The sequence below is a fragment of the Hypanus sabinus genome, chromosome 6 (assembly GCF_030144855.1).
Source record: "Hypanus sabinus isolate sHypSab1 chromosome 6, sHypSab1.hap1, whole genome shotgun sequence".
NCBI classification, from domain to species: domain Eukaryota; kingdom Metazoa; phylum Chordata; class Chondrichthyes; order Myliobatiformes; family Dasyatidae; genus Hypanus; species Hypanus sabinus.
In genome coordinates, this window is record NC_082711.1 from 83,511,412 (window position 1) to 83,536,593 (window position 25,182).

At 38.9% G+C, this 25,182-nt stretch overlaps 1 protein-coding gene across 3 annotated transcripts in view; it reads right to left on the reverse strand.

Moving 5' to 3' along the window:
• mtrr (5-methyltetrahydrofolate-homocysteine methyltransferase reductase) overlaps positions 1–25,182 on the reverse strand; it is a 100,906-nt gene that overhangs the window by 41,834 nt on the left and 33,890 nt on the right. For all 3 annotated transcript variants that reach the window (XR_009512701.1, XM_059972533.1, XM_059972532.1), the window contains 3 exons: positions 19,272–19,314; positions 17,232–17,427; positions 16,481–16,599 (listed from right to left, as the gene is read on the reverse strand). Coding sequence is in view for 2 of the 3 variants with exons in the window: in XM_059972533.1 (XP_059828516.1) it covers positions 16,481–16,599; positions 17,232–17,427; positions 19,272–19,314 (358 nt within the window). In the remaining variant the exon portion in view is untranslated. The remainder of the gene's footprint in view (positions 1–16,480; positions 16,600–17,231; positions 17,428–19,271; positions 19,315–25,182) is intronic.

The window sequence follows — 25,182 nt, forward strand, 5'->3', positions numbered from 1 at the left end:
TTCAAAGATGTCCCCTCTGTCCTTATTACATAGTCACAGTCTCTCCAAATGCCAGTATTTGCCAGTTCTCTCAGCCACAGATCGTACGTAGGCACAGAGTCCATTTTCCACATTTGCAGGATTAACTTCTTAACAATCACCATTCCAAACAATACAGCCATTCTTTCATATTTATTGGCTGAAGATAGGGAGCTTGTTGCTCCAAGGATGGCTATGAGTGGGTACAGTTCCCACTGCTTCCCATAAGCCTCCAGGAAACAGTGAAAAATACTTTTCCAGTATGCATAAAGCTTACAACATGACCAGAATGAATGTGACAAGTTACTGTTCTCAGATTTACATCTATTACAAACTGGTGAAACATCAGGATAGAAGCTGTGCAACTTTTCTTTGGAATAATGGAGTCTATGTATTGTTTTAAACTGTTTACGTCTATGTCTGACATTAACTGAACAATCACGTATACTCTTTAAACATTCACCCCAGACCTCCTCTGTCAGTTCTATACCCAATTCATCCACCCATGCCTGTTTAAGACCTGCAGTATTCACCCGAGCTCCATCTGATAAAAATAGGATATGGCACTACGAGTAACCGGATCAAATTTATTTATTGCCTCCAGGGACTCACGTTTGTCTAAAACTTTGAAATTAGGTATATATTTCCTAACAATCTCGAATTTGTAAATATCTAAAAAAAATTTCCTAATGTATCTATTACAAAAAACCCAGATGATCTTTTGCAAGTGAATTGATGAAACAAAGTTGAACAGGTTAAACCAGGGGTGGGCAAACTTTTTGACTTGAGGGCCACAAAGGGTTCTAAAATTTGACAGGGGGGCCGCACCAGGAGCAGATGGACGGAATGTTTTGGTAATACACCTCATAAGAGAAAATAAAATATCATGGGATATGTAGAAAACATGTCCTTTAATTTCAATTGAAAATGAACAAATGCATTACAACAAAATATCTGTCTTTGAAGTCCCATGGTATTTAGCTATTTATTGAAATGTCTTTTAAAACACTGAAAATTAAATGAATAAAATACAGCTTTTTTTAATAGTAACAGTTATTATTTTAAAGCACTGAAAATTCTGTTATCCTTCATGATATTATCATCATCACTCTCCTCCTGACTGTCTTTATTTCAAAAACGGTAGGAGATTCAGGTCTACTTGTACTGCTCCTTCTTATTCAATTGTCCCCTGTGCCAAAACTCAACAACGATCCGCACAATGACAGAACAGTGAGAGCGCGCCAGTATGCAGAGCTCTGTGCTCGCAAATCCCCGCAGGTTATCTCCCTTAGCCGGAACGCTGGCTAATTGTGAGCCGGTTCGGATGTGCCAGGAAATGGGTCGCCACAAGGTCACAAAGTAAAGCGCAAATGTGGAGTAATACGCTGCACCTCAACAAAGGTCAATGTATATAGAGTGCGTCATCTATTGGGAAGACGCCAGAATTGCGGGGAAAAAACGTTAACAAGGTTTATTAATATAATTTCATCAAGTTCTGCGGGCCGGATTAAAAAGCTTAACGGGCCGCGGGCCGTAGTTTGCCCATGCCTGGGTTAAACGCAATATTGACTTTTGGAAAACCCTTCCAATTTCTTTGGTGGGGAGGGTTAATACAATCAAGATGATTGTACTGCCACGATTTCTTCATCTTTTCCAGTCAATTCCATGTTTTATTCCTTTGTCATATTTTAAGCAATTGGATTCAATTATTATATCCTTTATTTGGAATTATTAAGCCATTAGAATTACTAAAAAACACTTGTCAAAGCCCAAGGAAGCAAGTGGCTTTGCCCTACCAGATGTTAAAATGTATTACTGGGCTGCCCACCTGTCCATTCTTGCATGGTGGAAAAAGGCCCACCCTCTACCCCAGACTTGTGCCCAGCATGGTTACTCATAGAGCGAGTGCTTTGTAAGAAGACTTCCTTGCCAGCTCTCCTTAATAGCCCCACTGCAGTCAATAAGTCACATTTTAGTAACAGCTTTGTGGTTGGCAGCACTATAAGAATTTGGAAACAGATTCAACTACACATTAAGTCCCCAAAAACTTATATTGACACTCTGATTTGTGACAATCATTCCTTTTTGCCTGGCCTGAATGATACTTTTTTTTCTTCCTGGAAACAGAGTGGCATCTGTAGTGTAGGTGACTTCTATATTAATGGAAACTTTGCCTCATTTGAGCAGTTACAAGCAGTTTACAATATCTCTGCATCTAGTCAGCCAATCTTCTATGCATTCTAGTGTCTTTTCTGTAATACCATGAGCTCTAATTTTGTTTAGAAGCATTTCAACTCAATGGTTCAATTTAATATCAGAAAATGTATACAGTATACAACCTGAAATTCTTACTCTTCTCAGACAGCCAGGAAATAGAAAAAAAAACGATGAGTGACAGAAAAGCCCCAAGGCCCCCCTCACACGCATTAGCAGTAACAATAGCATTAACACTCCCCCCTCACCTTGTTTCAGCAAAAGCATCAGAACCCTACCACCCACCATGCAAGCAATAGCAAAATCCTCAGAGACGATCAAAAACTACTGTCCATCACAATGCTTCATCTGAACAGACCTTTCTCTCACTAATGAGAGATATATCACTCCTGCCACAAGAGAGGAGACCAACAGCTTGATGTTTCAATCTGCAGCGTCACTAATTCAACTCAGAGCCAACAGACAGCGAGAGAGTAACCACTCGAGTACAGAGGCATCCATCAGCTGTGCCCACTGTCACAATGACAATCTAAATTTATTAGAAGTGCATCCCAAATCTCAAATTAATAATAATAAAGAAACTGGGAAGTGTTTTCACTCTGCTTGACCATTGCATCAGATTTCAGTGTTATATTACTCAACTTTAGCATTGGTTACTGGCTACTTTGAAATGCAAAGCCTCACAGTTTTGTATTCACTAACAACAACCACCCCCACCCCCCTCCACCCCCGCAACACTGGCATTATTTGAAAATCCTCCACAGAACTACTGCAATAAGGCAGTGGCATAAACAGAAAATTAGCCGAAGAATCCAAACCTGGAGGAGAAAGGGTTAGGGTGATGGGGAAAATGAGAGAAAGAACTTTTTTCCGTCCAGGTGGTAGTTGGAATCTGGACTGCTTGCGTGAACAATGTTGGTGGTTGCCATGATTTAAACACCACTGAGATGAGAACTGAAATCACCAATGCATAGAAATATGCAGATCAGGTGCTGATGGGGACTTGATGGTTGCCATGGACATAGTGGGCCAAAAAGCCTCTTTCTCAGCTGCATGGCTCTGAGGAGTTTTCACAATCAAATATGTCTGCTAGTGAAGCAGGATGTCCAGTTCCTCTCAAAGTTATTTCAGCACTTGAAAGGAGACGTGGCAGTTCTTAGTTTCCCAGTTATCACACCCCATTAGACAACTATAACTCATCATCTCCCTCATGTCTCATCAGTTTCAGTTAACATTCCTTTGGAAGACTAAGGTGCATATGCAACCTCTTACTGTCTTTCAGCCCTTCGTGCTTTTCCAAAGCAGAGTTTCTGATTGCATCTACCTCCCCTCATCACGTCTTTACATCCTGGCCAAAGCTACCACTGCTGAAAATTCCTCTTTCGTGCTTCCACAAGCCAGAGTAAGTGCCGTAGTTAGCATAATGCTGTCCAGTACCAGCAACCCGCCACAGCCTGGAAGGAGTTTGCACGTTCTCTCAGTGACTACAGGCATCCTCCCACAGTCTAAAAGGATGTATTGGTTGGTAGGTTACTTGGTTATTATTAATTATCCTGTGGTTGGACTATGATTAAATTGGGGGATTGCGGGGTAGTGTGGCTCCAAGTGCCAAAAGGGCCTATTCCACTTCATATCTCAATAAGTAGAATAAAAACTCCACTGTTCAATTGTAGGGAAGTGGAGTTTGCAGAATCTGGTTTTCCCTTGGGTGCCTGGTTTTGTCCAACATTTCACGGACAATAGTTGGTAGGTTAATTGGCAACTGCAAATTACTACCTTGTGTAGTAGTCAGGGGATTTTTAATAGGCACGCCCGAGAACATATTGTAGAGAATTAAGCGGGGCAGGGATAGGATTTAGGACAAAAACAGAATGGTAGAGGCTTTCCGTTGATGTCATCATCGAGAATGGCAGCTTAAGTCACTAGCTCCTCCGAAAAAATGTGTATTAAGCCCCATTAACCCGTCAAATATAATATTTTTCAAAAAATATTTGAACTGAAAAGAGGGGCAAGAATGGGGAAAAAGAATGGGAATTAAAAAAGCAACACTGTGGAGCCTGCGTCCGAGAGGAGTGCAGCGAGCGGCTCTCCGACCCAACCGCATGCGAGCGAGGCGGGCGCTGGGCCTCGTTCAGACGAAGCAGCAAATATGTTCGAAATCCTGAAAGAAATAATGGAATTCCAGAAAGATATAAAGCAGCAGCCCCATGATATTAAGGCAGAGCTCGCCAGCGTTAATCAAAAAATAGCGGTGGCAGAGACTCGCATTGAGGTGGAAGATCGCGTTCAAAACGTGGAATGGATACCGAGGAAGACAATAAAAATAATACATCACCAAGAAAGTAAACTGCTTGATCTAGAGGGAAGATCACGGCGGAAAAATATCAGAATCTACAACGTTCCCGAAGGAGCGGAGGGCCCGTCTATGATGGAGTTTGTCGGAAAGTTACTGCGCTGAAGCTTCCCCTGGCTATGAAGCTGGAAGTCGAAAGAGTGCACCCCGCATTAGTCCCAAAACCTACCCAGATAGAAAGCCACGATCAATTATAATTAAATTCCTTCAGTACAGCACCAAGGCAGAGATTCTACAAAGGGCCTGGGGTAAGAAGATAGTACTTTTAAGAGGATAAATTAATATATTTTGACCAAGATTACCCCCCTCCCGAGATCCTCCAAAGAATACTCCGAAGCAAAGCAAGTACTAAAGCAAAATAAGATTAGATTTGAAACTCCGTACCCTGCTAAACTTAGAGTGTTTTATGACAACGGAACACGGTTGTACCAGACAGTGGAAGAGGCGACTACAGACATGAAGGCCAGAGGGTTGTCCATCAGCATGACCAAAATGAAAGAAAGCCTAGCTGAGGAATTGTCTCGCTCAGCTTGGGAAATAATGCGAGAATCTAGAAGGCAGGAGCTGGGAGGAAGCCGAGAGAAACATATCAGGAAGAGATCGGGAGTTTCCCAAAGACAGTCCTCACCCCTTTCAGAAGAACCATAAGGTTTGGCTAACTTTAAAAATGCTGAGAAGCTAAACAGAAGCAAAAGTACACGGTGATATACCTATCTCGAGAAATACTTATTATAATGTGGATTTTATATTACTGTTATTCTTTATTTGCTCACTTACTCCTTTTTCCCCATCAAAATGAGAATGTGTGTGTGTGTATATATATATGCAATGTATATACATTTGTGTGCGTGCTTGTATGTGTATGTGTGTGTGTGTGTGTGTGTGTGTGTATCTATATCTATAGATAGGAGTACACAGGGAAATCTTTTCTGTGTAATGGATTTGTTCACTGACTTTTATGAATACTGCAATGGGGGCCCTCAGCTCAGAAGTAGGAGGGGTTATCCCCCACAGCTAGACATTTCCTCTAGCTCAACGCAGGGTCATCTACTAGAGACCTCAGCCTTGGAATCACACGTTTGTTGCCATTTTTGTTATTATTTGAGTTTCTTGGTTCTTATTTGTTCAAAGAGTAGATCAATTAAGTTTTATTCTAATTTCAATGATACATTGACAGATAAATACAGGTGGCTAAGGACAAGGTAAAGTTCATTTCTTTTAAAGTAAATAGGCTATTAAATCCAATCAAACGCAAGAGAATTTTATCCAAAATGAAAAAAGAACAAGCCCATGTAGTATATTTACAGGAAACTCATTTAAGTGATAATGAGCATAAAAAACTAAAGAGAATTGGCTTCACTAATCTGTTTTTCTCCTCATATAAATCAGGACATAGGAGAGTTGCTATTCTTATCTCAAGTAAGCTAAATTTTGAAAAAATATTCGAAATGGGAGATAAAGAAGGCAGATATATTCTGGTAAGGGGGAATATAGATGACAGTTCAGTTACTCTGTTGAATATATACGCACCCCCGGGAAGTGATATTGGTTTCTTTCAGAAAATTACTGATATTATGGTAACGGAAACAGAAAGTCTCCTGATATGTGGGGGAGACTTAAATTAACAATTACAACCAAACTTAGACTCTTCCAATAGAAAAACCTATGAAACAAAATCTTTACATAGGAAAGTTAATACACTTTTTGAGGATGTTGGTTTAATTGATATATGGAGGGACCTTTTCCCTGACAGAAGGGATTACACTCATTATTCTGCTCCACATTCTGTATATACAAGAATAGACTATTTCAGAACATTTGGAAAAGACAAAGACAAAATAAACACCTGTGGAATTGGGGCAATAGATGTAAGTGACCATGCACCTATATATCTATCTGTTGATTTTGACCTATAGCCAAAGAATACTATTTGGAAACTAAATTCAAGTCCACTCAATGATCTGTACTTTAAGGTACAAATTAAAAAAGAAATTGGTGTCTACCTAGAATTTAATGATAGTGGAGAGGTTTCACCTCCCATTTTATGGGATACTCTGAAGGCGGTCTTAAGAGGGAAAATTATAGTGATATCTTCGTATAAGAAAAAAGCAATAAAACATTAGAGGAATTACAAAATAGGCTGAAAGAACTAGAGAAAAAGCACAAATTAAATTTGGCACAGGATACATTAGGGGAAATTAAAAGAATTAGGAATGAAGTAAATAGTTCGGCTATGCAAGTAATCAGGAAAAACTTAATGTTTTTGAAACAGAGACATTATGAAAGTGGACAAAATCTATGAAAATACTGGCGTGGAAACTGAAAAAAAAAGATAGCAGAAAATACAATTCATAGAATTAAGGACCCAAGAATGAAAATGATAAAAAAAAAGCTAAATGAAATTCAAGAAGCTTTTGAAGTGTTTTACACAACACTATATTCCAAAGTTCCGGGGGAAGCATAACCCAAATTAATACCTTCTTGAATTCTCTAGAGTTACCCACTTTAAGCGAAGAACAAAATAGAAGGATGACTGCTGACATAACTGAAGTTGAATTAAAAGCTGCAATTAGTAGGCTTAAATTAAGCAAGTCACCAGGATCAGATGGGTATACGGCAGAGTGGTACAAAGAATTTAAAAATGAGTCCTGTTTTACTCCCCACACTGAACTGGGCTCTAAAAAAGGCACAAAGGCCACCCAGTTGGCAGGAAGCAATAATCTCAGCTATACCGAAAGAAGGCAAGGATAAAATGGAATGCGGGTCATTTAGACCAATATCCCTTCTTAATGTAGATTATAGGTTATTTACCTCCATCATGGCCAAATGATTAGAGGAGTTTCTACCCATACTGATACGTAATGATCAGACAATTTTTTTACAACAATGCCAGACTCAAGACACTATACTAAGGACACTTCACATTATGGATAATATGCGAAAAAAAAATCGAAGCAATAGTGATAAGCGTGGATGCTGAAAAAGCATTTGATTTGGTTAATTGGAAATTTTCTTTACAGAGTTTTACATAGATTTGGTTTCCAAGACACAATTAATGAAACTATACAGACACTATATGACAATCCTACTGCTAGGATTAAAATCAATGGATATTTATCAAATAGTCTTACCCTAGAAAGGGGCATGAGACAGAGCTGTGCATGGTCACCACTACTCTTCGTGCTATATCTGAAACCATTAGCTTAATACATCAGACAAAATGAAGGTATCAGGGGAATTAATATTAAAGGGACAGAGCATAAATTGGCTAGTCATGCGGATGACATTTTGACCTATCTAGGGCAACGAACATATTCTTTACCTAATTTGATACAATCCTTCCAACAATATGGTCAATTATCAGGATACAAGATTGACATAGATAAAACCCAATTACTTTCATATTACTATAGCCCACCAAGAGAAATTAAAAGTCGATACCCCTGGGCATGGCACGGCACACAGAGTCTTTCAAATATTTGGGCATCATTATGCCAAAAGATTTGGCAAAATTATCAGAATGTAATTATCAGCCTCTATATAAAAAAATTAAGATGTGGCAAGATGGAGCCTGATTCCTTTTTTCAGTCTCAGTTCAAGGATTGAGTCTGTTAAAATGAATATACTGCCCAGACTATTATATCTCTTTCAGACCCTACCAATAGAGATTAATCAAAATCAATTCAATGAATGGAACAAAATGCTATCAAGGTATATTTGGCAGGGTAAAAGGCCTAGAGTTCGTCTCAAAACTTTGCAATTAGCAAAAGAAAAGGGGATGGGGCCTACCTTCTATTAGAGATTATTATTTTGCAGCACAGTTGAGAGCTGTGATATGTTGGTGCAACCCATCATATGACGCTCAATGGAAAAACATTGAGGAGCGGGTACTTCCCATCCCCATACAAGCAATTTTGGCTGATAACAACCTGCAAAGGTACACAAATACTATTGATAACCCATGGGTGAAATTGACTCTTAAAATATGGAAAACTACTATAAAAGAATATAATTTAGAGGGATATATTGCAATTCTTAAATGGTGTGCATGACTGATTTTACACCAAATAAGTTGGATGCTGGACTTAAGGACTGGACAGCTAAAGGAATAACAGTTCTTTGCAACATAATGAAAGAAGGAACACTGTTCAGTTTTGAAATGCTTAAAGAGAAACACATTAGAAAAACAAGATTTTTTTTTAAAATCGGTATTTACAGATGCAACAATATGTTAATAAGATGTTTAAAAATGTAATCAAGGCAAATACATGCTTGATAGAGCTCTTTAGAAAAGCATATAATTCAGATAATGGTGGTAGAATCATTTCAAGCATGTGTAAGGGGTTGTCAAATCTTAAATCACATTCGATTTCATATACTAAAACAAAATGGGAGAAGGAAGGAGAGAATTATATCTGAGGAAGAATGGACAATATGGAGATATCAATAGAAGTGTACCAATTCACAGAAATGGAGGGAGTTTGGATGGACTCAGAAATCCCATTATGATAGTAACCTCCCTGTTTGCTGGAGAAATTGTGGAAATCAAAATGCAAATCATTATCATATTTTTTGGGACTGCCCTGTTATCAAAAACTACTGGAGGGGGGATACACAATGCCCTACAAGACATCTTTAAATGTGAAATACCCTTGGAGAGTAAGACCATATATTTTGGATATATACCTCAAGAGTGGTTGAAAAGAGAAATATTTAATGAATATATTGTTGGTGGCTGGTAAAAAGACTCTTACTAGGAAATGGTTATCACAGGAAAGCCCAACTTTAAATACATGGATGGAAATTACAATGGACATTTACAAAATGAAGATAACAGCATCTGTTAATCATAAGCTGGAACAATTTGATTCATACTGTGAAAAATGGTTTAACTACATAATGCCTCATAGGTCTGATTTTATTCTCACAAATCAATGAATATGTTGTAAAAAAAGATCACTCCCTACTTGTACATAGTTCTTTCCTTTTGCTTGTTTTTTCTTTCCACTCTTTTCTATAAGTGTATACTTTGTGGAGATTTGTGATATATATGATTATATGATGTACATGTACAATGTCTGAAATATATCTTATGGAAATGTTTGTTTGATGAACTTCAATAAAAAAATAAATTACAAAAAAAAACAATGGTAGACTAACCAATGGTAGCTGCCATCAGCATCTCCGGTGACAACAAGTGCAACTCAACATGTTGAGACCCTGAATCAGGACTTCAGAGAACAGGATTGATGGGGTTGCTTTGACAGCCAGCATAGATTCAATGTGCAAATGCCCACTGTAATGCTGTAAAGAAGTTATTAAAAATCCACTTAACCATCATCCTTCCCTTAACTGACCTATGCCAAATCTCCGGAAGGTAAAAAAAATAAAATCACATAAATTCTTTATAACTTACCCTTCCCTGCTCGAGCACTACAATCTCTTCCCTGTCAAAATATTTTACCCAGGCTAACCTTTTCTGCATCCACACCAAGAATCCTTCTCCTTTTCCCCTACTTCACCATCTAGCCCCTTCTCCAAGGACCTTTTCGATCTCAAGAATTTCTTCAGCTCTTGTAACTTTTCTTTCTCTAGCGTGTTCTTTAGAACAGGGGTTTCCAACAATTTGTAATGCTATGGTGCCCTACCATTGACTGAGGTGTCTGGAGCCCAGGTTGGGAACCTTTGCTTTAAAATGTTTCTGCATTTCAATGTTGCAGTTGTTTATATTCACAATCCCATCTGCAGCCCTAAGGAGACCTCTAGTGGTGGTACCTGAAAAGTGCATGTAATCAAATTAAAGAGAGACTGAATTCTCAATGGAGATTTAAAATATTTTGGAGAGCTGTAAAAGGCAATGCAATCAGCCATGTATTATGGTTGGTGAAGATTTCAAAGAATAAGTGGTAGTCTTTCTCAAAAGAAATTTTGAGGCAACTGTAAAGACAAATAGTAGAGCATCCCAGCACCCAAGCCCACTTCACAGCTCCTGCTTTGACTCTAGTGCCCTTCCACAAGTGACCGGCTTTTCACTAGCATGACATTATCCAAATAAGGCAGCAGTGCCGTGCAAAGATGTACAGTCATAGTCTGCAGGTGACGACACAGTGCGTCATGTACATCTCTGCTAATCCAGGACCAGGATACAGCCAAACATTGCCTGTCATGTCGTGTGTCAAGCCTCAGACACACAGCTACATTCTGGTAGCTGCGACAGCTTGATAATGGCTCCCAGATCACGACGGCATAGTTTACTTACCCATGGCTCACTTTCATCAAGTCTGACCCTTTAAACATTTCATCATTTTCAAAAGGCTTTTGACAAGGTCCCACACAGGAGATTAGTGTGCAAACTTAAAGCACACGATATTGGGGGTATGGTATTGAGGTGGATAGAGAATTGGTTGGCAGACAGGAAGCAAAGAGTGGGAGTAAACGGGACTTTTTCAGAATGGCAGGCAGTGACTAGTGGGGTACCGCAAGGCTCAGTGCCGGGACCCCAGTTGTTTACAATATATATTAATGATTTAGAGGAGGGAATTAAATGCAGCATCTCCAAGTTTGTGGATGACACGAAGCTGGGCAGCGGTGTTAGCTGTGAGGTGGATACTAAGAGGATGCAGGGTGACTTGGATAGGTTAGGTGAGTGGGCAAATTCATGGCAGATGCAATTTAATGTGGAACGGTAAATTATTGAAACGTATAAAATTCTAAAGGGATTGGACAGGCTAGATGCAGGAAGATTGTTTCCAATGTTGGGGAAGTCCAGAACAAGGGGTCACAGTTTAAGGATAAAGGGGAAGCCTTTTAGGACCGAGATGAGGAAAAACTTCTTCACACAGAGAGTGGTGTATCTGCGGAATTCTCTGCCACAGGAAACAGTTGAGGCCAGTTCATTGGCTATAGTTAAGAGGAATTTAGATAAGGCCCTTGTGGCTAAAGGGATCAGGGGGTATGGAGAGAAAGCAGGCACAGGGTTCTGAGTTGGATGATCAGCCATGATCATACTGAATGGCAGTGCAGGCTCGAAGGGCTGAATGGCCTACTCCTGCACCTATGTTCCTATGTTTCTCAAAATGTTTCACCATGACCTCTGTGGGGTTATTCAGTGCCTACCCAATGAATGAATTCTCTGCTTGAATGCACTCCTTCAGGTTACAAATCTACCAGCTGTAGAATATAGCTGGTCCTTTTTGAATATGGCCTTAAAGCTCCCAACTCATTAAGGTGGTTTCAAAAGCATCCCAGTTGGACAAAAATACTGTAACATAGTAGAATGGAATGAGTATTAGTAGATCCTGGACATTATCATTAAGTCACCAGAATGCCAGGCAAAAGGATTGCATTTCTATATTATTGATTATGGAATTATCATTTGTATTCCTTATAAGAGATTACATTAGACATTTAGGGTAAACTGTCAGCATGATCAAAACTGATCCCTACTCCGCGCATCTTTACATCATCTCAAATAAGAACAAACATTTCGGCAGTTGCTGGAAATCTGAGCAACACACACAAAATGCTGGAGGAACTCAGCAGGCCAGACAGCATCTATGGAAAAGAGTACAGTCGACGTTTTGGGCCGAGACCCCTCATCGGGTCTTTTCCATAGATGCTGCTGAGTTCCTCCAGCATTATGTGAAGAACGAACACTTTCCACTTTTACAAAATACAATACAATGTTTATTCAATGTTCTATTCACATTAGCATTGTTACATTAATAAACTGGAAACTTGGACTAAAATTCAAATCGAACTGCAACAGGTGAGTAATTATTTAAATAAATCCAAGGAGGAAAACTCAAGTATTAATTATGGTGGAAATACTTCCCAAAAATCCATTTGCCTCATTAGTTCCCCTTAGAAAATCTAAAGTTCTTAGTCTATTTTATCTGATAATGATTCCAGGCCAATAGCAATTTGACTGACTCTCAAATACCTTATGAAACTATTAAAATGTACTGATTAGAACTGGGTCAACGAACACCAAACCAGGAACCATATTCAGACACGAGACACACCAAGACATTTATTTATTAAATACATCCTGACTAGACATACTGACTGAAAAATGATTTTATATCCAGATTAATACGATTTAGTCATCTGGTAATTTCATGCATGTGCATGCATTCTTCTATGTGAAAATTACATACAAAAACATTTTGCATGGCTTAGAACATGCTTCAGTTCACTTCTGGGTGAAACTATGCCACATGGGAGATTGTCCTGACCCTTTACCTCATCTCAGCAGAGATTTACCCTGCATCGTTTACACACCTAACAAGCTCACTGACCCTTAAATCTGTTCCTTGCTTTGTGGGCAGACATTAGAACTCCTGCACGCGTGACTCAAAATCTTCTCCGCTCACTAACAGAAGCTGCAACACCTTGGACAGGATTCAGAACTGATACAGCAACTGAGCGGCCTGTGGAATTTGCCAGCCTCATTACATTCACTGCATGCAGCCTTTTATTCCCCCCCGAGGACTGCATGCTGTGATCAACAGCACCTTGATCAGCCCATAGCTCACTGTGCCTTGGTGCACTGGAGTTAATCAATGGCAGTGGAGCTCAGCTAAAGAGAATACATGTTCTCACCCCCACATCCTCCCTCCTGGCTTTTCTTCCAGTGTATCAGGATTCCATTAGTTCAACACATACCCGAAAATTCTATTATTGTACTTTGATATCAGTCAGGACATTGAGTACAGAAATAGGGATGTTACACTGCAGTTATAGATGATTGCCTTGTCTTTGGAAAAACATTAAACTAGAATAGGTGGCTTTGGTTTAGAGGGCTATGGCCCAAACATGGGCAAATATAACCAGCTTAGCGATTAGTTTCAATGGGTTAATAGCTCAACAAATCACTAAGCTTCAAGAGCTTGTCCCTGTGCAAATCACTTTGATTTCCTCATTTGCAGACCTGTGTCAGTTCGGATGGGCAACATCTCCTCCACAATCAGCACCAGCACAGTAGCACCACAAGACTGCGTGCTTAGCCCCTGCTCTACTCGCTTTATACCTTTTATTGTGTGGCTACATTGAGCTCCAACAGCTTATTCAAGTTTGCTGACAACACTACTGTTGCTGGACCATTCAAAGGTGGTGACAGATCAGCATATAGGAGGGAGATTGAAAATCTGTTTGAGCGGTGCCCCAAGAGAACAACTGGTCACTCAATGTCAGCAAAACCAATGAGCTGATTACTGACTACAGGACGAAGCAGCCAGAGTTCGATAAGCCAGTCCTCATAGATTCAGCATGTGATCTAAAAATCTGAAAAAACTTCTATAAGTGCACATTGGAGAGCACCCTAACAGGTTGCATCACAGCCTGGTATGAAAACACCAATACCCGGGTACAGAAAAGTGGTCGATACGTCCCATTCCATCATAGGCACAACCCTGCCCACAAATAAACACATAGACAATGAGCAAACACGGGGAAATCTGCAGATGCTGGAAATTCAAACAACACACACAAAATGCTGGTGGAACACAGCAGGCCAGGCAGCGTCTATAGGGAGAAGTGCTGTCGACATTTTGGGCCGACGTTAGTCCTGACGAAGGGTCTCGGCCCGAAACGTCGACAGCACATATACAATGAGCATTATTACAAGAAAGAAGCATCCATTATCAAGGACCCTCACATTCCAGACCATGCACTCTTCCCATTATTACCATCGGGCAGGAGGTACCAAATTAGGTCCCACACCACAACCATCAGCTCCTGCACCAGTGTGGATAACTTCACTCATCTCAACTCCCACATGATTCCACAAGCAACTTGAAAGTTCAGTCAGGACTCAGCAACTCATGTCCTCGATAATATTTGTTTGCTTTTACTTACAGAATTTGTCTTCTTTTGCGCATTGCACCTTTTTATCCAGAGGGTGGTGAATCTGTGGAATTCTTTGCCATAGGCAGCTGCGAAGGTCATGTCTCTTTGTATATTTAAGGCAGAAGTTGTTAAGATTCTTGAACGGTCCAGGGCATGAAGGGATACAGGAGAAGACAGGGGATTGAGGCTGAGGGGAAAATTTGATCTGCCAAGATGAAATGGCAGAGCAGACTCGATGGGCCAAATGGCCTAATTCTGTTCCTATATCTTATGGTCTTATGATTGTATCTCATACCTGGTTTATGCATAGCTTTCATAAATTCCATTTTGCTTATTTTACTGGAAACAATGGCAAGAAAATTAATCTCAAGGTAGTATATGGTGATAGACATAGTTTAACAGGAAATTTACGTTGACTGTGGTCATGGTTGGGATGGACAAGTTGTTCCAAGGGGTCAATTTCCATGCAGTTTCACTCTCTGACCCTATTGTACCGACAGCACAGACAATGCCAGAGGGGGTAGGAAGAAACCAGTATACAACTCCTATTTGTAAATCTCATTTCCAAACACTATTTCAATCAATTTAGTTCAGTCATCAAGCAGAATATCTTTTACATTCTAATGTAATTACATACTTGAGAATAAAAACTGTAAACTTCATCCATTATCTAACGTTTCAACAGTAAATCTCTTCAATATAAAGATTATTCCAATTGTCCTCAGAAGGTAGTTGAACGATTTTAACAAGGTATGATAGGAAGTTCTGTGAAAACTTAGTGGAAGCACATTTAATAATGATTTGCCGAAGGAAATTTGACTCATATGAAGCTGAAAAATTTGCAAGACCTTTGAATAATGTCATGAACTATTAACTGTTTTCAGCATAATACTAACCACCATCAAGTAGCTGTTTTCCCTTTATGACTCTCCTCTCAACTACTTACCTTCTTTTTCAGCAATAAACTACCCTATTTCACTAGATTCCTCCCAAAACATTCCCCCCAACTTCAGTCTAATTAACTTGTTTGCTGAACCAAATTTATCCAAAAATGCAAATGCAGCTCAGTCTTCTTGAAAAAGGGGAAACCAATGTAGACACATGCACACACAACCCCCCCCCCCAGTCATTCCTGCACTTTAGAGCTATCAAATCTGTTTCAAACCATATACAGTGGATTCCTGTTAATTGGGCCATCAATTAATCAGAGCAGCCACTTATTTGGGACAACTCTTAACGAACATAAACTAATTGAGTAAATAGCCAGGATTCTCTGTTTATTTGGGACACTATGCCATTTAATTGGGACAAGAAACTGTTGCTGAACAGTTTCTGACTAGCGTCAGTTGAATGAGCTTGAGTGGTCACAAGACACCCACCGTGCTACAAGCAAGTAGTTTATAAATAGTGTCAGCTGCATGTACGTGTGTTCAAAAGCAGCAATTTTGTCACTCGTAGTTGGCAAGAATAATCAGTAAGACAATTCAGAACTGTTTTGCTCAGTGATTTCAAGCATTCAGATTTGGAGATGCCTGAAATGCCAACTAGTGAAAAGGAAATGATTTCATTATTTGAACAAGTTAGGCACTACGAAGAATTTGAAGTTATCGACAATCATCTTGAACGTTACAATGAAAATAAAGATTGGGAAGATTGATGGCTTTGTGGGAAGGCAGTTCACTATCTGCAGTAGGTACCTGTACTGATTTCGTTCATTTACAAGCAATCAAATGAACACAGCAGCACACATTTGTTGATAACTATTACGAACTAATACACAATTTTAAAGTACTGTGATAGCACTGTCAATGCTCTAATTTGTTTATTTGTTTTATATTTCATTTAATTACATAACTTGTTACTCAGTTAAACAGTTTGTCTCTTTTTACCCATTTCCGTGAAATTTAGGCTAATTGGTTCAAAATGTACTGGTCCTGATGTGTCCTAATTAACCAGAATCCACTGCACTTCAATATTCATAGTATACTCCACTTTATTTGAAAGAAGGCTTTTTACTCTAAATTATATTATTGACAGGTCACCTACCGGTGTTGCAAGAAACCTATGAAAGGAGCAATGCCAGTTCCAGGCCCCACCATGATGATAGGAACTGCAGTATCAGAGGGTAGATGGAAAAATGTGTTCTGCCGACTGAAAACGTAAATCTACAAAAGGAAATTCACTTGATGTTAGCAACCCCTTCCCTAGTCGCTTCAATAAAATACTTTAACTGAACCTATTTCTACGATATTGCTTCAAAAGCAGCATCTTTACTCCCTTGTTATAGAAACATAGAAAACCTACAGCACAATACAAGCCCTTTGGCCCACAAAGCTGTGCTGAACATGTAATTTATGTTGCTACAGAACCACTTAACCAATCACATACATGTAACAACATCCAATACCCCAGTATTTAAGGATTACTGCTCAAATGATATAGACTGGCAGCTATTACTATTGTTGAGACTCTCAAGAGTACCAACAATCAAAGTTTGTTAGTGTAATTATTAAAATTAGAATTATTCCTAAATCATCATTTCCCACTTCCATTCACTTTGCTCACTGTTCTGACTGTAGTGTTGCCCCAGTGCAACTGTCCCAGTCTAAAGTACTGCTCTGCTGCTTCGTTGCTCTGAGCAAGCTGAAGGTGGTAATGCAGTAGGGAGAAGAATGCTGAAAATTTCTGATGACCATAAATTAAATCCTGGTTCACAAATATATTTCTAGTAAAATATGCCTGAATATAGACTATGAAATCTGGCTATGCTTTTAATAATTTAGTACACAGTACTTGCCTGGGTTGTTGCAAACCTATTTGACGAACAATCGGCAATTGCAGCTTCACTGTCGTAGCCCTGAAGCCCTGGAGCTACCTGCTGGGCCAGCCAACCTGTACAAACCCCTCTCCGGGCAATAGGCTGCACGGCCGAAGATGGAAACTCAACAATGTTAAAAACAAAATGAAGCTTCCCAGGATAATATTTGGATGAGCTACAGAGAAATGAAACAAGATAAAAACTTGTTATGTATTTATGATACTTGACAACTTAAAATAGTTCCTAATTATTTTATATTTCACCCTTTATACAACAAAAACAAAGTGAGTATCATATGCAGTTAAATTTCACAATAATGAAACAGAGGCAAAAGACCCTGACCTACTCTTGTATTTCAGCAAAATGAATCAACTCAGGACAAACAGAAAACTGTTCTATTATAACCTGCAGCAACAAAGATCTGAGACTTAATTAGGAACAGTTTGCTCCGAAAAACTCCTAGACAGCAGGGATTTTTTTTTTGTACGTTATATGCTTTTTGCAATGAATGCTGTTTCTAAATCTTTAATTGGTTTAAAAGGATTCTCATTGTGGACAAGGCTTATAAAGTTTTAGATAATTACAACTATATTTATAAGTTTATCTTGTGAATGGAATTCTGATTCTCTGCTTTAACATCATGTTGCAGGTGATGGCCAATCTTTCCCCCTAATCAATGACAATGATTCAACAGTATTCTCATCAATTATCATTCCTCATTTATGCATGTAGCATTTCTCAAATTCAGCTTCTTAAAATTTTGTTTCAGACATTGTCACTCACTTATTTCAGCCACTATTTTCTGACGATCATCTAGCATGTTTGAAATATTGTTTATGTATATTATTGCTGTTTTCCATTTATCAATTGTTTCATTATTGAATATTGAGATACAATACAGAATAGGTCCTTTCAGCCTTTCAATTACACCACCTAGCAATCCCCCGATTTAAACCTAGCCTAAACACAGGGCAACTTACAATGACCAACGAACCTACCAACTGGTACATCTTTGGACAGTGGGAAGAAACCGGAGCACCTGGGGGAAACCCATGCAGTCACAGGGAGAATGTACAAATTCCTTACAGGTAGCAGCAGGAACTAAGCCCAGATCACAAGTACTGTTAGCATTGTGCTAACCACCATGCTACGGTGCTGCCCTGACTGCATCCTATCTGTGGTATCTTTAGAATAACAGGAATGGTGTGCTCATTACAGTCAAATTATAAAGAATGTTTTTAATATATTCAAAATAAAATGCACAATATATCCATAATTTATTCCCTTTCAGTCGAAGATGGTGAAAGTAGTCAAATGAATAAACTCTTGGATAGCAGTTACCATTACAAACCAGACATTAATCCTAATTTTATTCCACATTCAATTATGGAATAGGAATATAAAGCATTCTGTAAAAGGAACAGTGGAAACAATATGGCTTATTTTTAAATTAGATTTGTAATTGAAGTTTTGAAAATGCTCAAAGAAAGATGATATCTGCAACTTGGCAATTATGTAATGCTCCAGGTGTAGAAAAAATATCAAGATTTATTACAACAATGTCAGCAGAAATAGAAAATCAACACTAAAACAAAGGAAATGATATCCAGGCAACAAAAAGTGGTTTAAAAGAAAGCTTATATGATATTGCAGGAGGAGGCAAAGTTTTAGAAACAAATTTCAAAGGTTTAGTATTGAAGGCATAGCTAGAGGCACGACTGCCATTGCTGGAGTTACAGGATTTTGGGATGCAGTGAAACAAAAATGGTGTTTGGAGATTGGAGATTTTCAGCAACATTATGACCACTTTATAGTAAAATAAACTTTGTTTTCTCTTCTAGTCATATTTTACTCTAAAAATTGGATACAACTTACTTTTAATTCATGATTTTCTGTACAATGATGCTATGCATCTGTGATGCTGCTGCAAGTTTTACATTGCATCTGATTTTATAAATACATCAGTTTTACAGATGACATTATTACCAATATTAATTTCTTAATTAAACAAAATACTACCTTGCAGCTGAGTAAGATCGAGCTTGCAGCTTTGGTAAGTGTTCTGAAAAAGAGATGTTAAAAATGTCCGGGAATGGGATAACAAAGCGTGCCAAAAATGTTAAACTTTTATTAAGTACCTATAGGCTAACTTATAATGAGAACCTTTTTTGTTCTGCAGAACTAAAACTTCAGACATTATTTCAAATGAAGCTTCAAGTGTCAGGTCATGGTTGATCCAGAAAAATTAGAAGCTATATGATAATCACCTTCTCTAAGTGAAATCTAACCTGTTAGATTTAGCTTCAACACACTGCAGCTATTATGAAACCCTGCATTCTTTCCAACATAGGGTTCAGTCCAAAAACAACACCTATTCATTCTTCTCCACTAGCTCAATTAAACTTCAAATGACTTGGGCTATAATGATTATATAATTTAAAATAAATGTGCATACTTCGAATTCACTCACTTTTCTAAAAGCAACTGGGTTATTCAATCCTGAGCTTGCAGGCCTGTGATATTCCTGCCCGTTAAGATGTAGGGGGCTGTGGTGTGAGCATCAGTAAAAAAACTTGGAAGCACGCAAGCAGAATGCTGTGACATAATTAAAAATCTGTAGGCATTGAAATAATAGATATTGAATGAGGAAGGATAAATTAAGGATTGGGGAGGTTATAAGAACATTTTCTCCAAAGGTCCAGTAGCTTCCTTGAATGGTTATTTAAGTAAACAAAAACATCTTAAATTCTTTACAGTACATCTGACTTGGCTGATTAGTGAGCCTGCAATAAAGTTCAAAAATCAAAATAAATTTATAATCAAAGCACATACATATCACCATATATAACCCTGAAATTAATTTTCTTCAGGGTATACTGAGTAAATCCAATAACCACAATAGAATTGATGAATGATCACACCCAATAGGTGGGCAACCAGTGTTCAAAAGACAATGGTGCAAATACAACAAAAAATAATAAATATTGAGAATATTGGATGAAGAGTCCTTGAAAGCGAGTCCATAGGCTGTGGGAACAGTTCAGTGTTGGGGTGTCAAGTCATCCTTCTGGTTCAAGAGCCTGATGGTTGAGGGTGTGAGTCTTGAGGCTTCTGTACCTTCTTCCTGAGAGAAACAGTGAGAAGAGAGCATGACCTGGGTGGTGGACATCCCTGATGATGGATGCTGTTTTCCTATGATAAAGCTCCATGTAAATGTGTTCAGTGGTGGGGAGGGTTTTACCTCCAATGGACTCGGCTGTATCCGCTGCTTTTTATAGGATTTTCCATTCAAGGGTTTTGGTGTTTCCATACCAGGCTGTAATGTAACCAGTCAATATACTCTCCATCACACATCTATAGAAGTTTGTCAAAGTTTTAGATGCAATGCTGAATCTTTGCAAATGTCTAAGGAAGTAGAGGCGATACTGTGCCTTCTTTGTGATGGCACTTTCATGCTGGGCCAGGACAGATCTTCTGATATGACAGCACCAAGGAATTTAAAGTTGCTGACCCTCTCCACCTCTGATCCTCTGATGGAGACCGTCTCATGTCCCTCTGGTTCCCTCCTCCTGAAGTCAATAATCAGCTGACATTGAGTAAGAGGTTGTTATGGCATTACTCAAACAGATTTTCAATCTCCCTCCTATATGCTGATGATATTTCACAAGACCTTAATTACATAGGAGCTACAGTTAACTGAAGGAATAAAAGAAAGGTTCTGCCAAAATGTGACAAAACTGCAAGTTGTGTGTGATCTCTCTCAGAGAATTTTCTCCCAGCAAAATCAGAGTCACAAAGCACATGATTATCATGTTGTGCTAATGGACTTTATAGCCATAATCAAATTATCAATGGCCAAACTATAAACTATTATATTATCAATGTGCATTTCTAAAATGGCAATTTTCAATTAACTTCCATAAGTTAAACCAAATAATTCACAAAAATAATCAAGCAGTGGTGTAGAAGGGAACAAGTAGTAGAATTAATGGTTAGACTAAAGGGTTAAGTGCAGAAACAGAAGCAATTGCTATTTGCACTTGGGTATAGTTGCACTCTGGAGCATACTACACTGGGAACAAAAGGACAGCCTCATATCTCTGTTCATTAAACCTGAAATGGCTCTGAAACCCACTGTGGAATATTTGATGAAATACTGTAAATTTAATCTGATAAACACCAACTTTGTAATACCAAAGGCAAGCTGAGACGTGGGCAGGTCTAATTGGTATGATTGAGGAAGAGCAGAAACAGAATATATTAACACTTTCGGTGCAAAGATGTGAGGAATGTTTGAATAAAGAGAAGATTTGTTTTACTTGATCATGTACATCATAAATATATAAACAGGAGGAAGATGTGTTTGGGCAGACGGCAATGAGACTTCATGGGCTGCTCTGATTAATCAGTACTGTCCAATAAAAATTTGATTTTATTATAAACACATTCATCAAAAGAACCTCCAGGTCTCAAGTTCCTCTAATTATTGAGGAAATTGCTAAGACGTAACCTTTCAATTTAAAGTGGCAATGACAAAGGATTCAGAGCAAGATTATCTTTTTCTATAATCTCAAAACAAAACTTCTGTTGTTATGTTTTTTCTTAGCTGCAGTAAAAGTAACACTTCTGTCTCTGCATTACTTCTGTTAAGAACATTAACATTATTGACCAGGAACTTGTTGGAAATGAACCCATCCAGGTTTCATACTAGTAAGAAACAAAATATTAACAGCATCAGCACTTAGTTTTAAATCTGAGAGATATTCAGAATAAGCATTCAGGAATTAAACAGATAATTTAACAAACTGTAACTTTATGACAATTAAAATATCCATTATAATCATTCTACTCTTAAATCTCAGGCTATGTCCACACTACACCAGATAAATCAGTAACCAAAGCTTTTTCTCTTCGTTTTTACCCTCCATCCACACTAAAACGGGGTTTTCGCTCCCCGAAAATGGAGCTTTTCTGAAACGCTCTCCAGAGTATGTAATTTTGAAAACGCTGGATTGGCTGGAGCAGTGTGGATGGGGTAACCGGAGAAATCTAAAAACACGGTTATGATGTGCCAGAACAGATCTGGCAGATCAGAACAGAAATGGCAGCGCGCCATTTCATTGTTTTCTTGAACGCAACCTAACAATTTCAGAACAGATGGCAAAGCGACTGAAGCCAGAAGTTAGAAATGTACTCACCAAATACTTTGACCCATAACTTACTGAATAAATAAGTATATTCACTTTGCCCTGTTTTCTGTCCTTGCTCGTATGAAGGTGGTTTACCTATTTATGCAAGTACTTCTCTGGCAATAGATGTGTAACAGCCAAATGTAACATTGTATGGAAATACAAGATAACATTGATGCAGACATGTTTTATACATTTAACAAGGGGCTTTATTAATGCAACAGAGTTCTTCAGTTTTTCAATGTTCGTCATCAGCTGGGTCATACTGTCTGTGAACTCCCTGGCGGTTGCCTCCATACACTCCAGTATTTGTTTTTTTTAGTGTTAAGTCCTCCTGCGCAAGAGCCAACAGCTGCCCATCGTTTATGTTTTTCTAGTCTGTAACTGAACAAACGCGCAGCAAGTCTTTCACGGTGAGATTCGACACCAAACATGTCGCTTGTTTTCGATATATGTGTCCTGCGCATGCGCAGTAGGAGGAGATTCGACGAAATATCTGTTTTAATGTGGGCAGAGATTTGTTTGTTTGTTTGTTTATTTATTCATTTTAAAACCGCTTAGTGTGGACACCTATTGTTTTTATGCAAAATCAGCATTTTCAAAATTATCCGGTCTGGTGTGGACGTAGCCTCAGTTCCAACAGCACATTACGCATTCTATTTTCTGCAATTATAGAATTTATGATCTGACTAGACAGCATGGAAACAAAGGTTTCGTTACATGTAACAATAATAAACCAACACCAATTTGGACAAGTGTGCAGTGTTGCACTTTGGGATGTCAAATGCAAGAGGAAAATATACAGTAGATGACAGGACAGTTAGAAGCATTGATGTATGGAGGAACCTTGAGGTGCAAGTCCATAGCTCCCTGAAAATGACATAACAAATAGACAGGACGCTGAAGCTGGTGTGCAGAATACATGTCTTTATAGGCCAGAATGCTGAGAATAAAATTGGGGCGGTCATCTTGCAACTGTACAAAACTTTGGCTACGCCGCATTTGAAGCATTGTGTGCACTGCCAGTTGGTGCAGTTATAGGAGGAATATGGACAACAAAAAGACAACTTGGATTAGCATCATGGCCAAAGGGGTTGTTCCTGTGCTGTACTGTTCTACGTTCAGTAACAAATGGATGGGTTTGACAACAGTTTGTTTTCTTATCATCTAGAATCCATATTTGCAATCCTCCTCATTTTGGTTGTCATCTTACTCCTATTCAATGGAAATGCTGAAACTTGGAGCACAAGGTGACTATAGAGGTTCTCATCTGTTGAGTGGTGACACAACAACCCCTCACTCAACTTCAGGAAAACCAAGAGCTGGTTATCAACTACAGGAGAAAGAAGCTGGAAGTCCATGAGCCAGTTCTCATTAGTGGACAGAGTCAGTAGCTTTAAATTCCTTGGCATCAATGTATCAGGGGACCTCCCCTGGGACCAGGACATAAATACCATCACAAAGAAGCCATGACAGTGCCTCTACTTCCTTAGCAATTTGTGTAGATTTTGTATGTCAGTAAAAACTTTGACAAACTTCTACAGATGCACAGTGGAGAATATCCTGAACAGTTGCATCAAGGCCTGATATGGAAATGTGCCAGGAATGGATAAGGCTACAGAAAAGTGGCGGACCCTGTCCAGTCCATCTCCAGAAAAGCCGTACCCACAAATAAGTTACTTTTACATGGAGCGCTGCCAGGACAAAGCAGCATCCATCGAGGACTCCTACCATCCAGGCGTCGATCTCTTCTCACTACTACCATCGGGCAGGAGATATAGAATCCTTAGGTTCCACACCTCCAGGTTCAGGAACAGTTACTACCCTACAACCACTGGGATCCAGAACCATTGTGGATAACTTCATTCACCACTACTCTGAATTGATTCTACAACCTACAGACTCACTTTCAGGGACTCTCTACATCACATGCTCTCATTTTTTTTTTATTTGCACAATTTGTCTTCCTTTGAACATTTGTGTTTGTCAGTCATTATGTACGATTTTTCAGAGAGTTCACTGTATTTCTTATTTTTACGGTAAATGCCTGCAAAGAAATAAATCTCAAGGTCTATGTGGTGACGTATATGTACTTCGATTAAAAGTCTGGATACAGGAACATATCAGAATCACGACAGTTAATATTCTTAATGAAACTCTGTATACAAGCATACAGTTCATTGCTCCCCTTTGAAAAGCAAATAAACCCATAGTTCATTGAAATAGTTATACTCTTGTTTAATATAACCACCTAGCTATACCACCTTCCCACCTGAACTCCATTCTGTTCCAGTAACTACACTGTGCTTATAAATCCACAGTGAAGGTTCCAGTTTCCCCTCACCAATGTATATTTTAGCACTTACTGCACCAGAACATGCATTTGTGCTGGAGCTCCAGAACAGCTGTACTATCAACGAGGACCCACGATGCACTGTTTTTTCATGCATGATGCATGAAATAGGTCTTTCAGCCCATCGTCTCTGCTGACCACCAAGAACCCATTGGCACCCATCCCTCTGCTTTTTCTATTGACTCCATATTCCCATCAACTCTTGGTTTCTACCATGTCTTCATCAACCGAAAAATAAATAGCTCTTGCAATCGTCGTTTCTCACTAGGGTCAGACGTGCAATTAGCTAATGTTCACAAAGAGGCCTAAAACATAATTCTAGACGATCAGCAGAAAAGCACCCAATCCTGGAGCTACGAGCAATCTTACAGTGTTGTTACTTAATGTG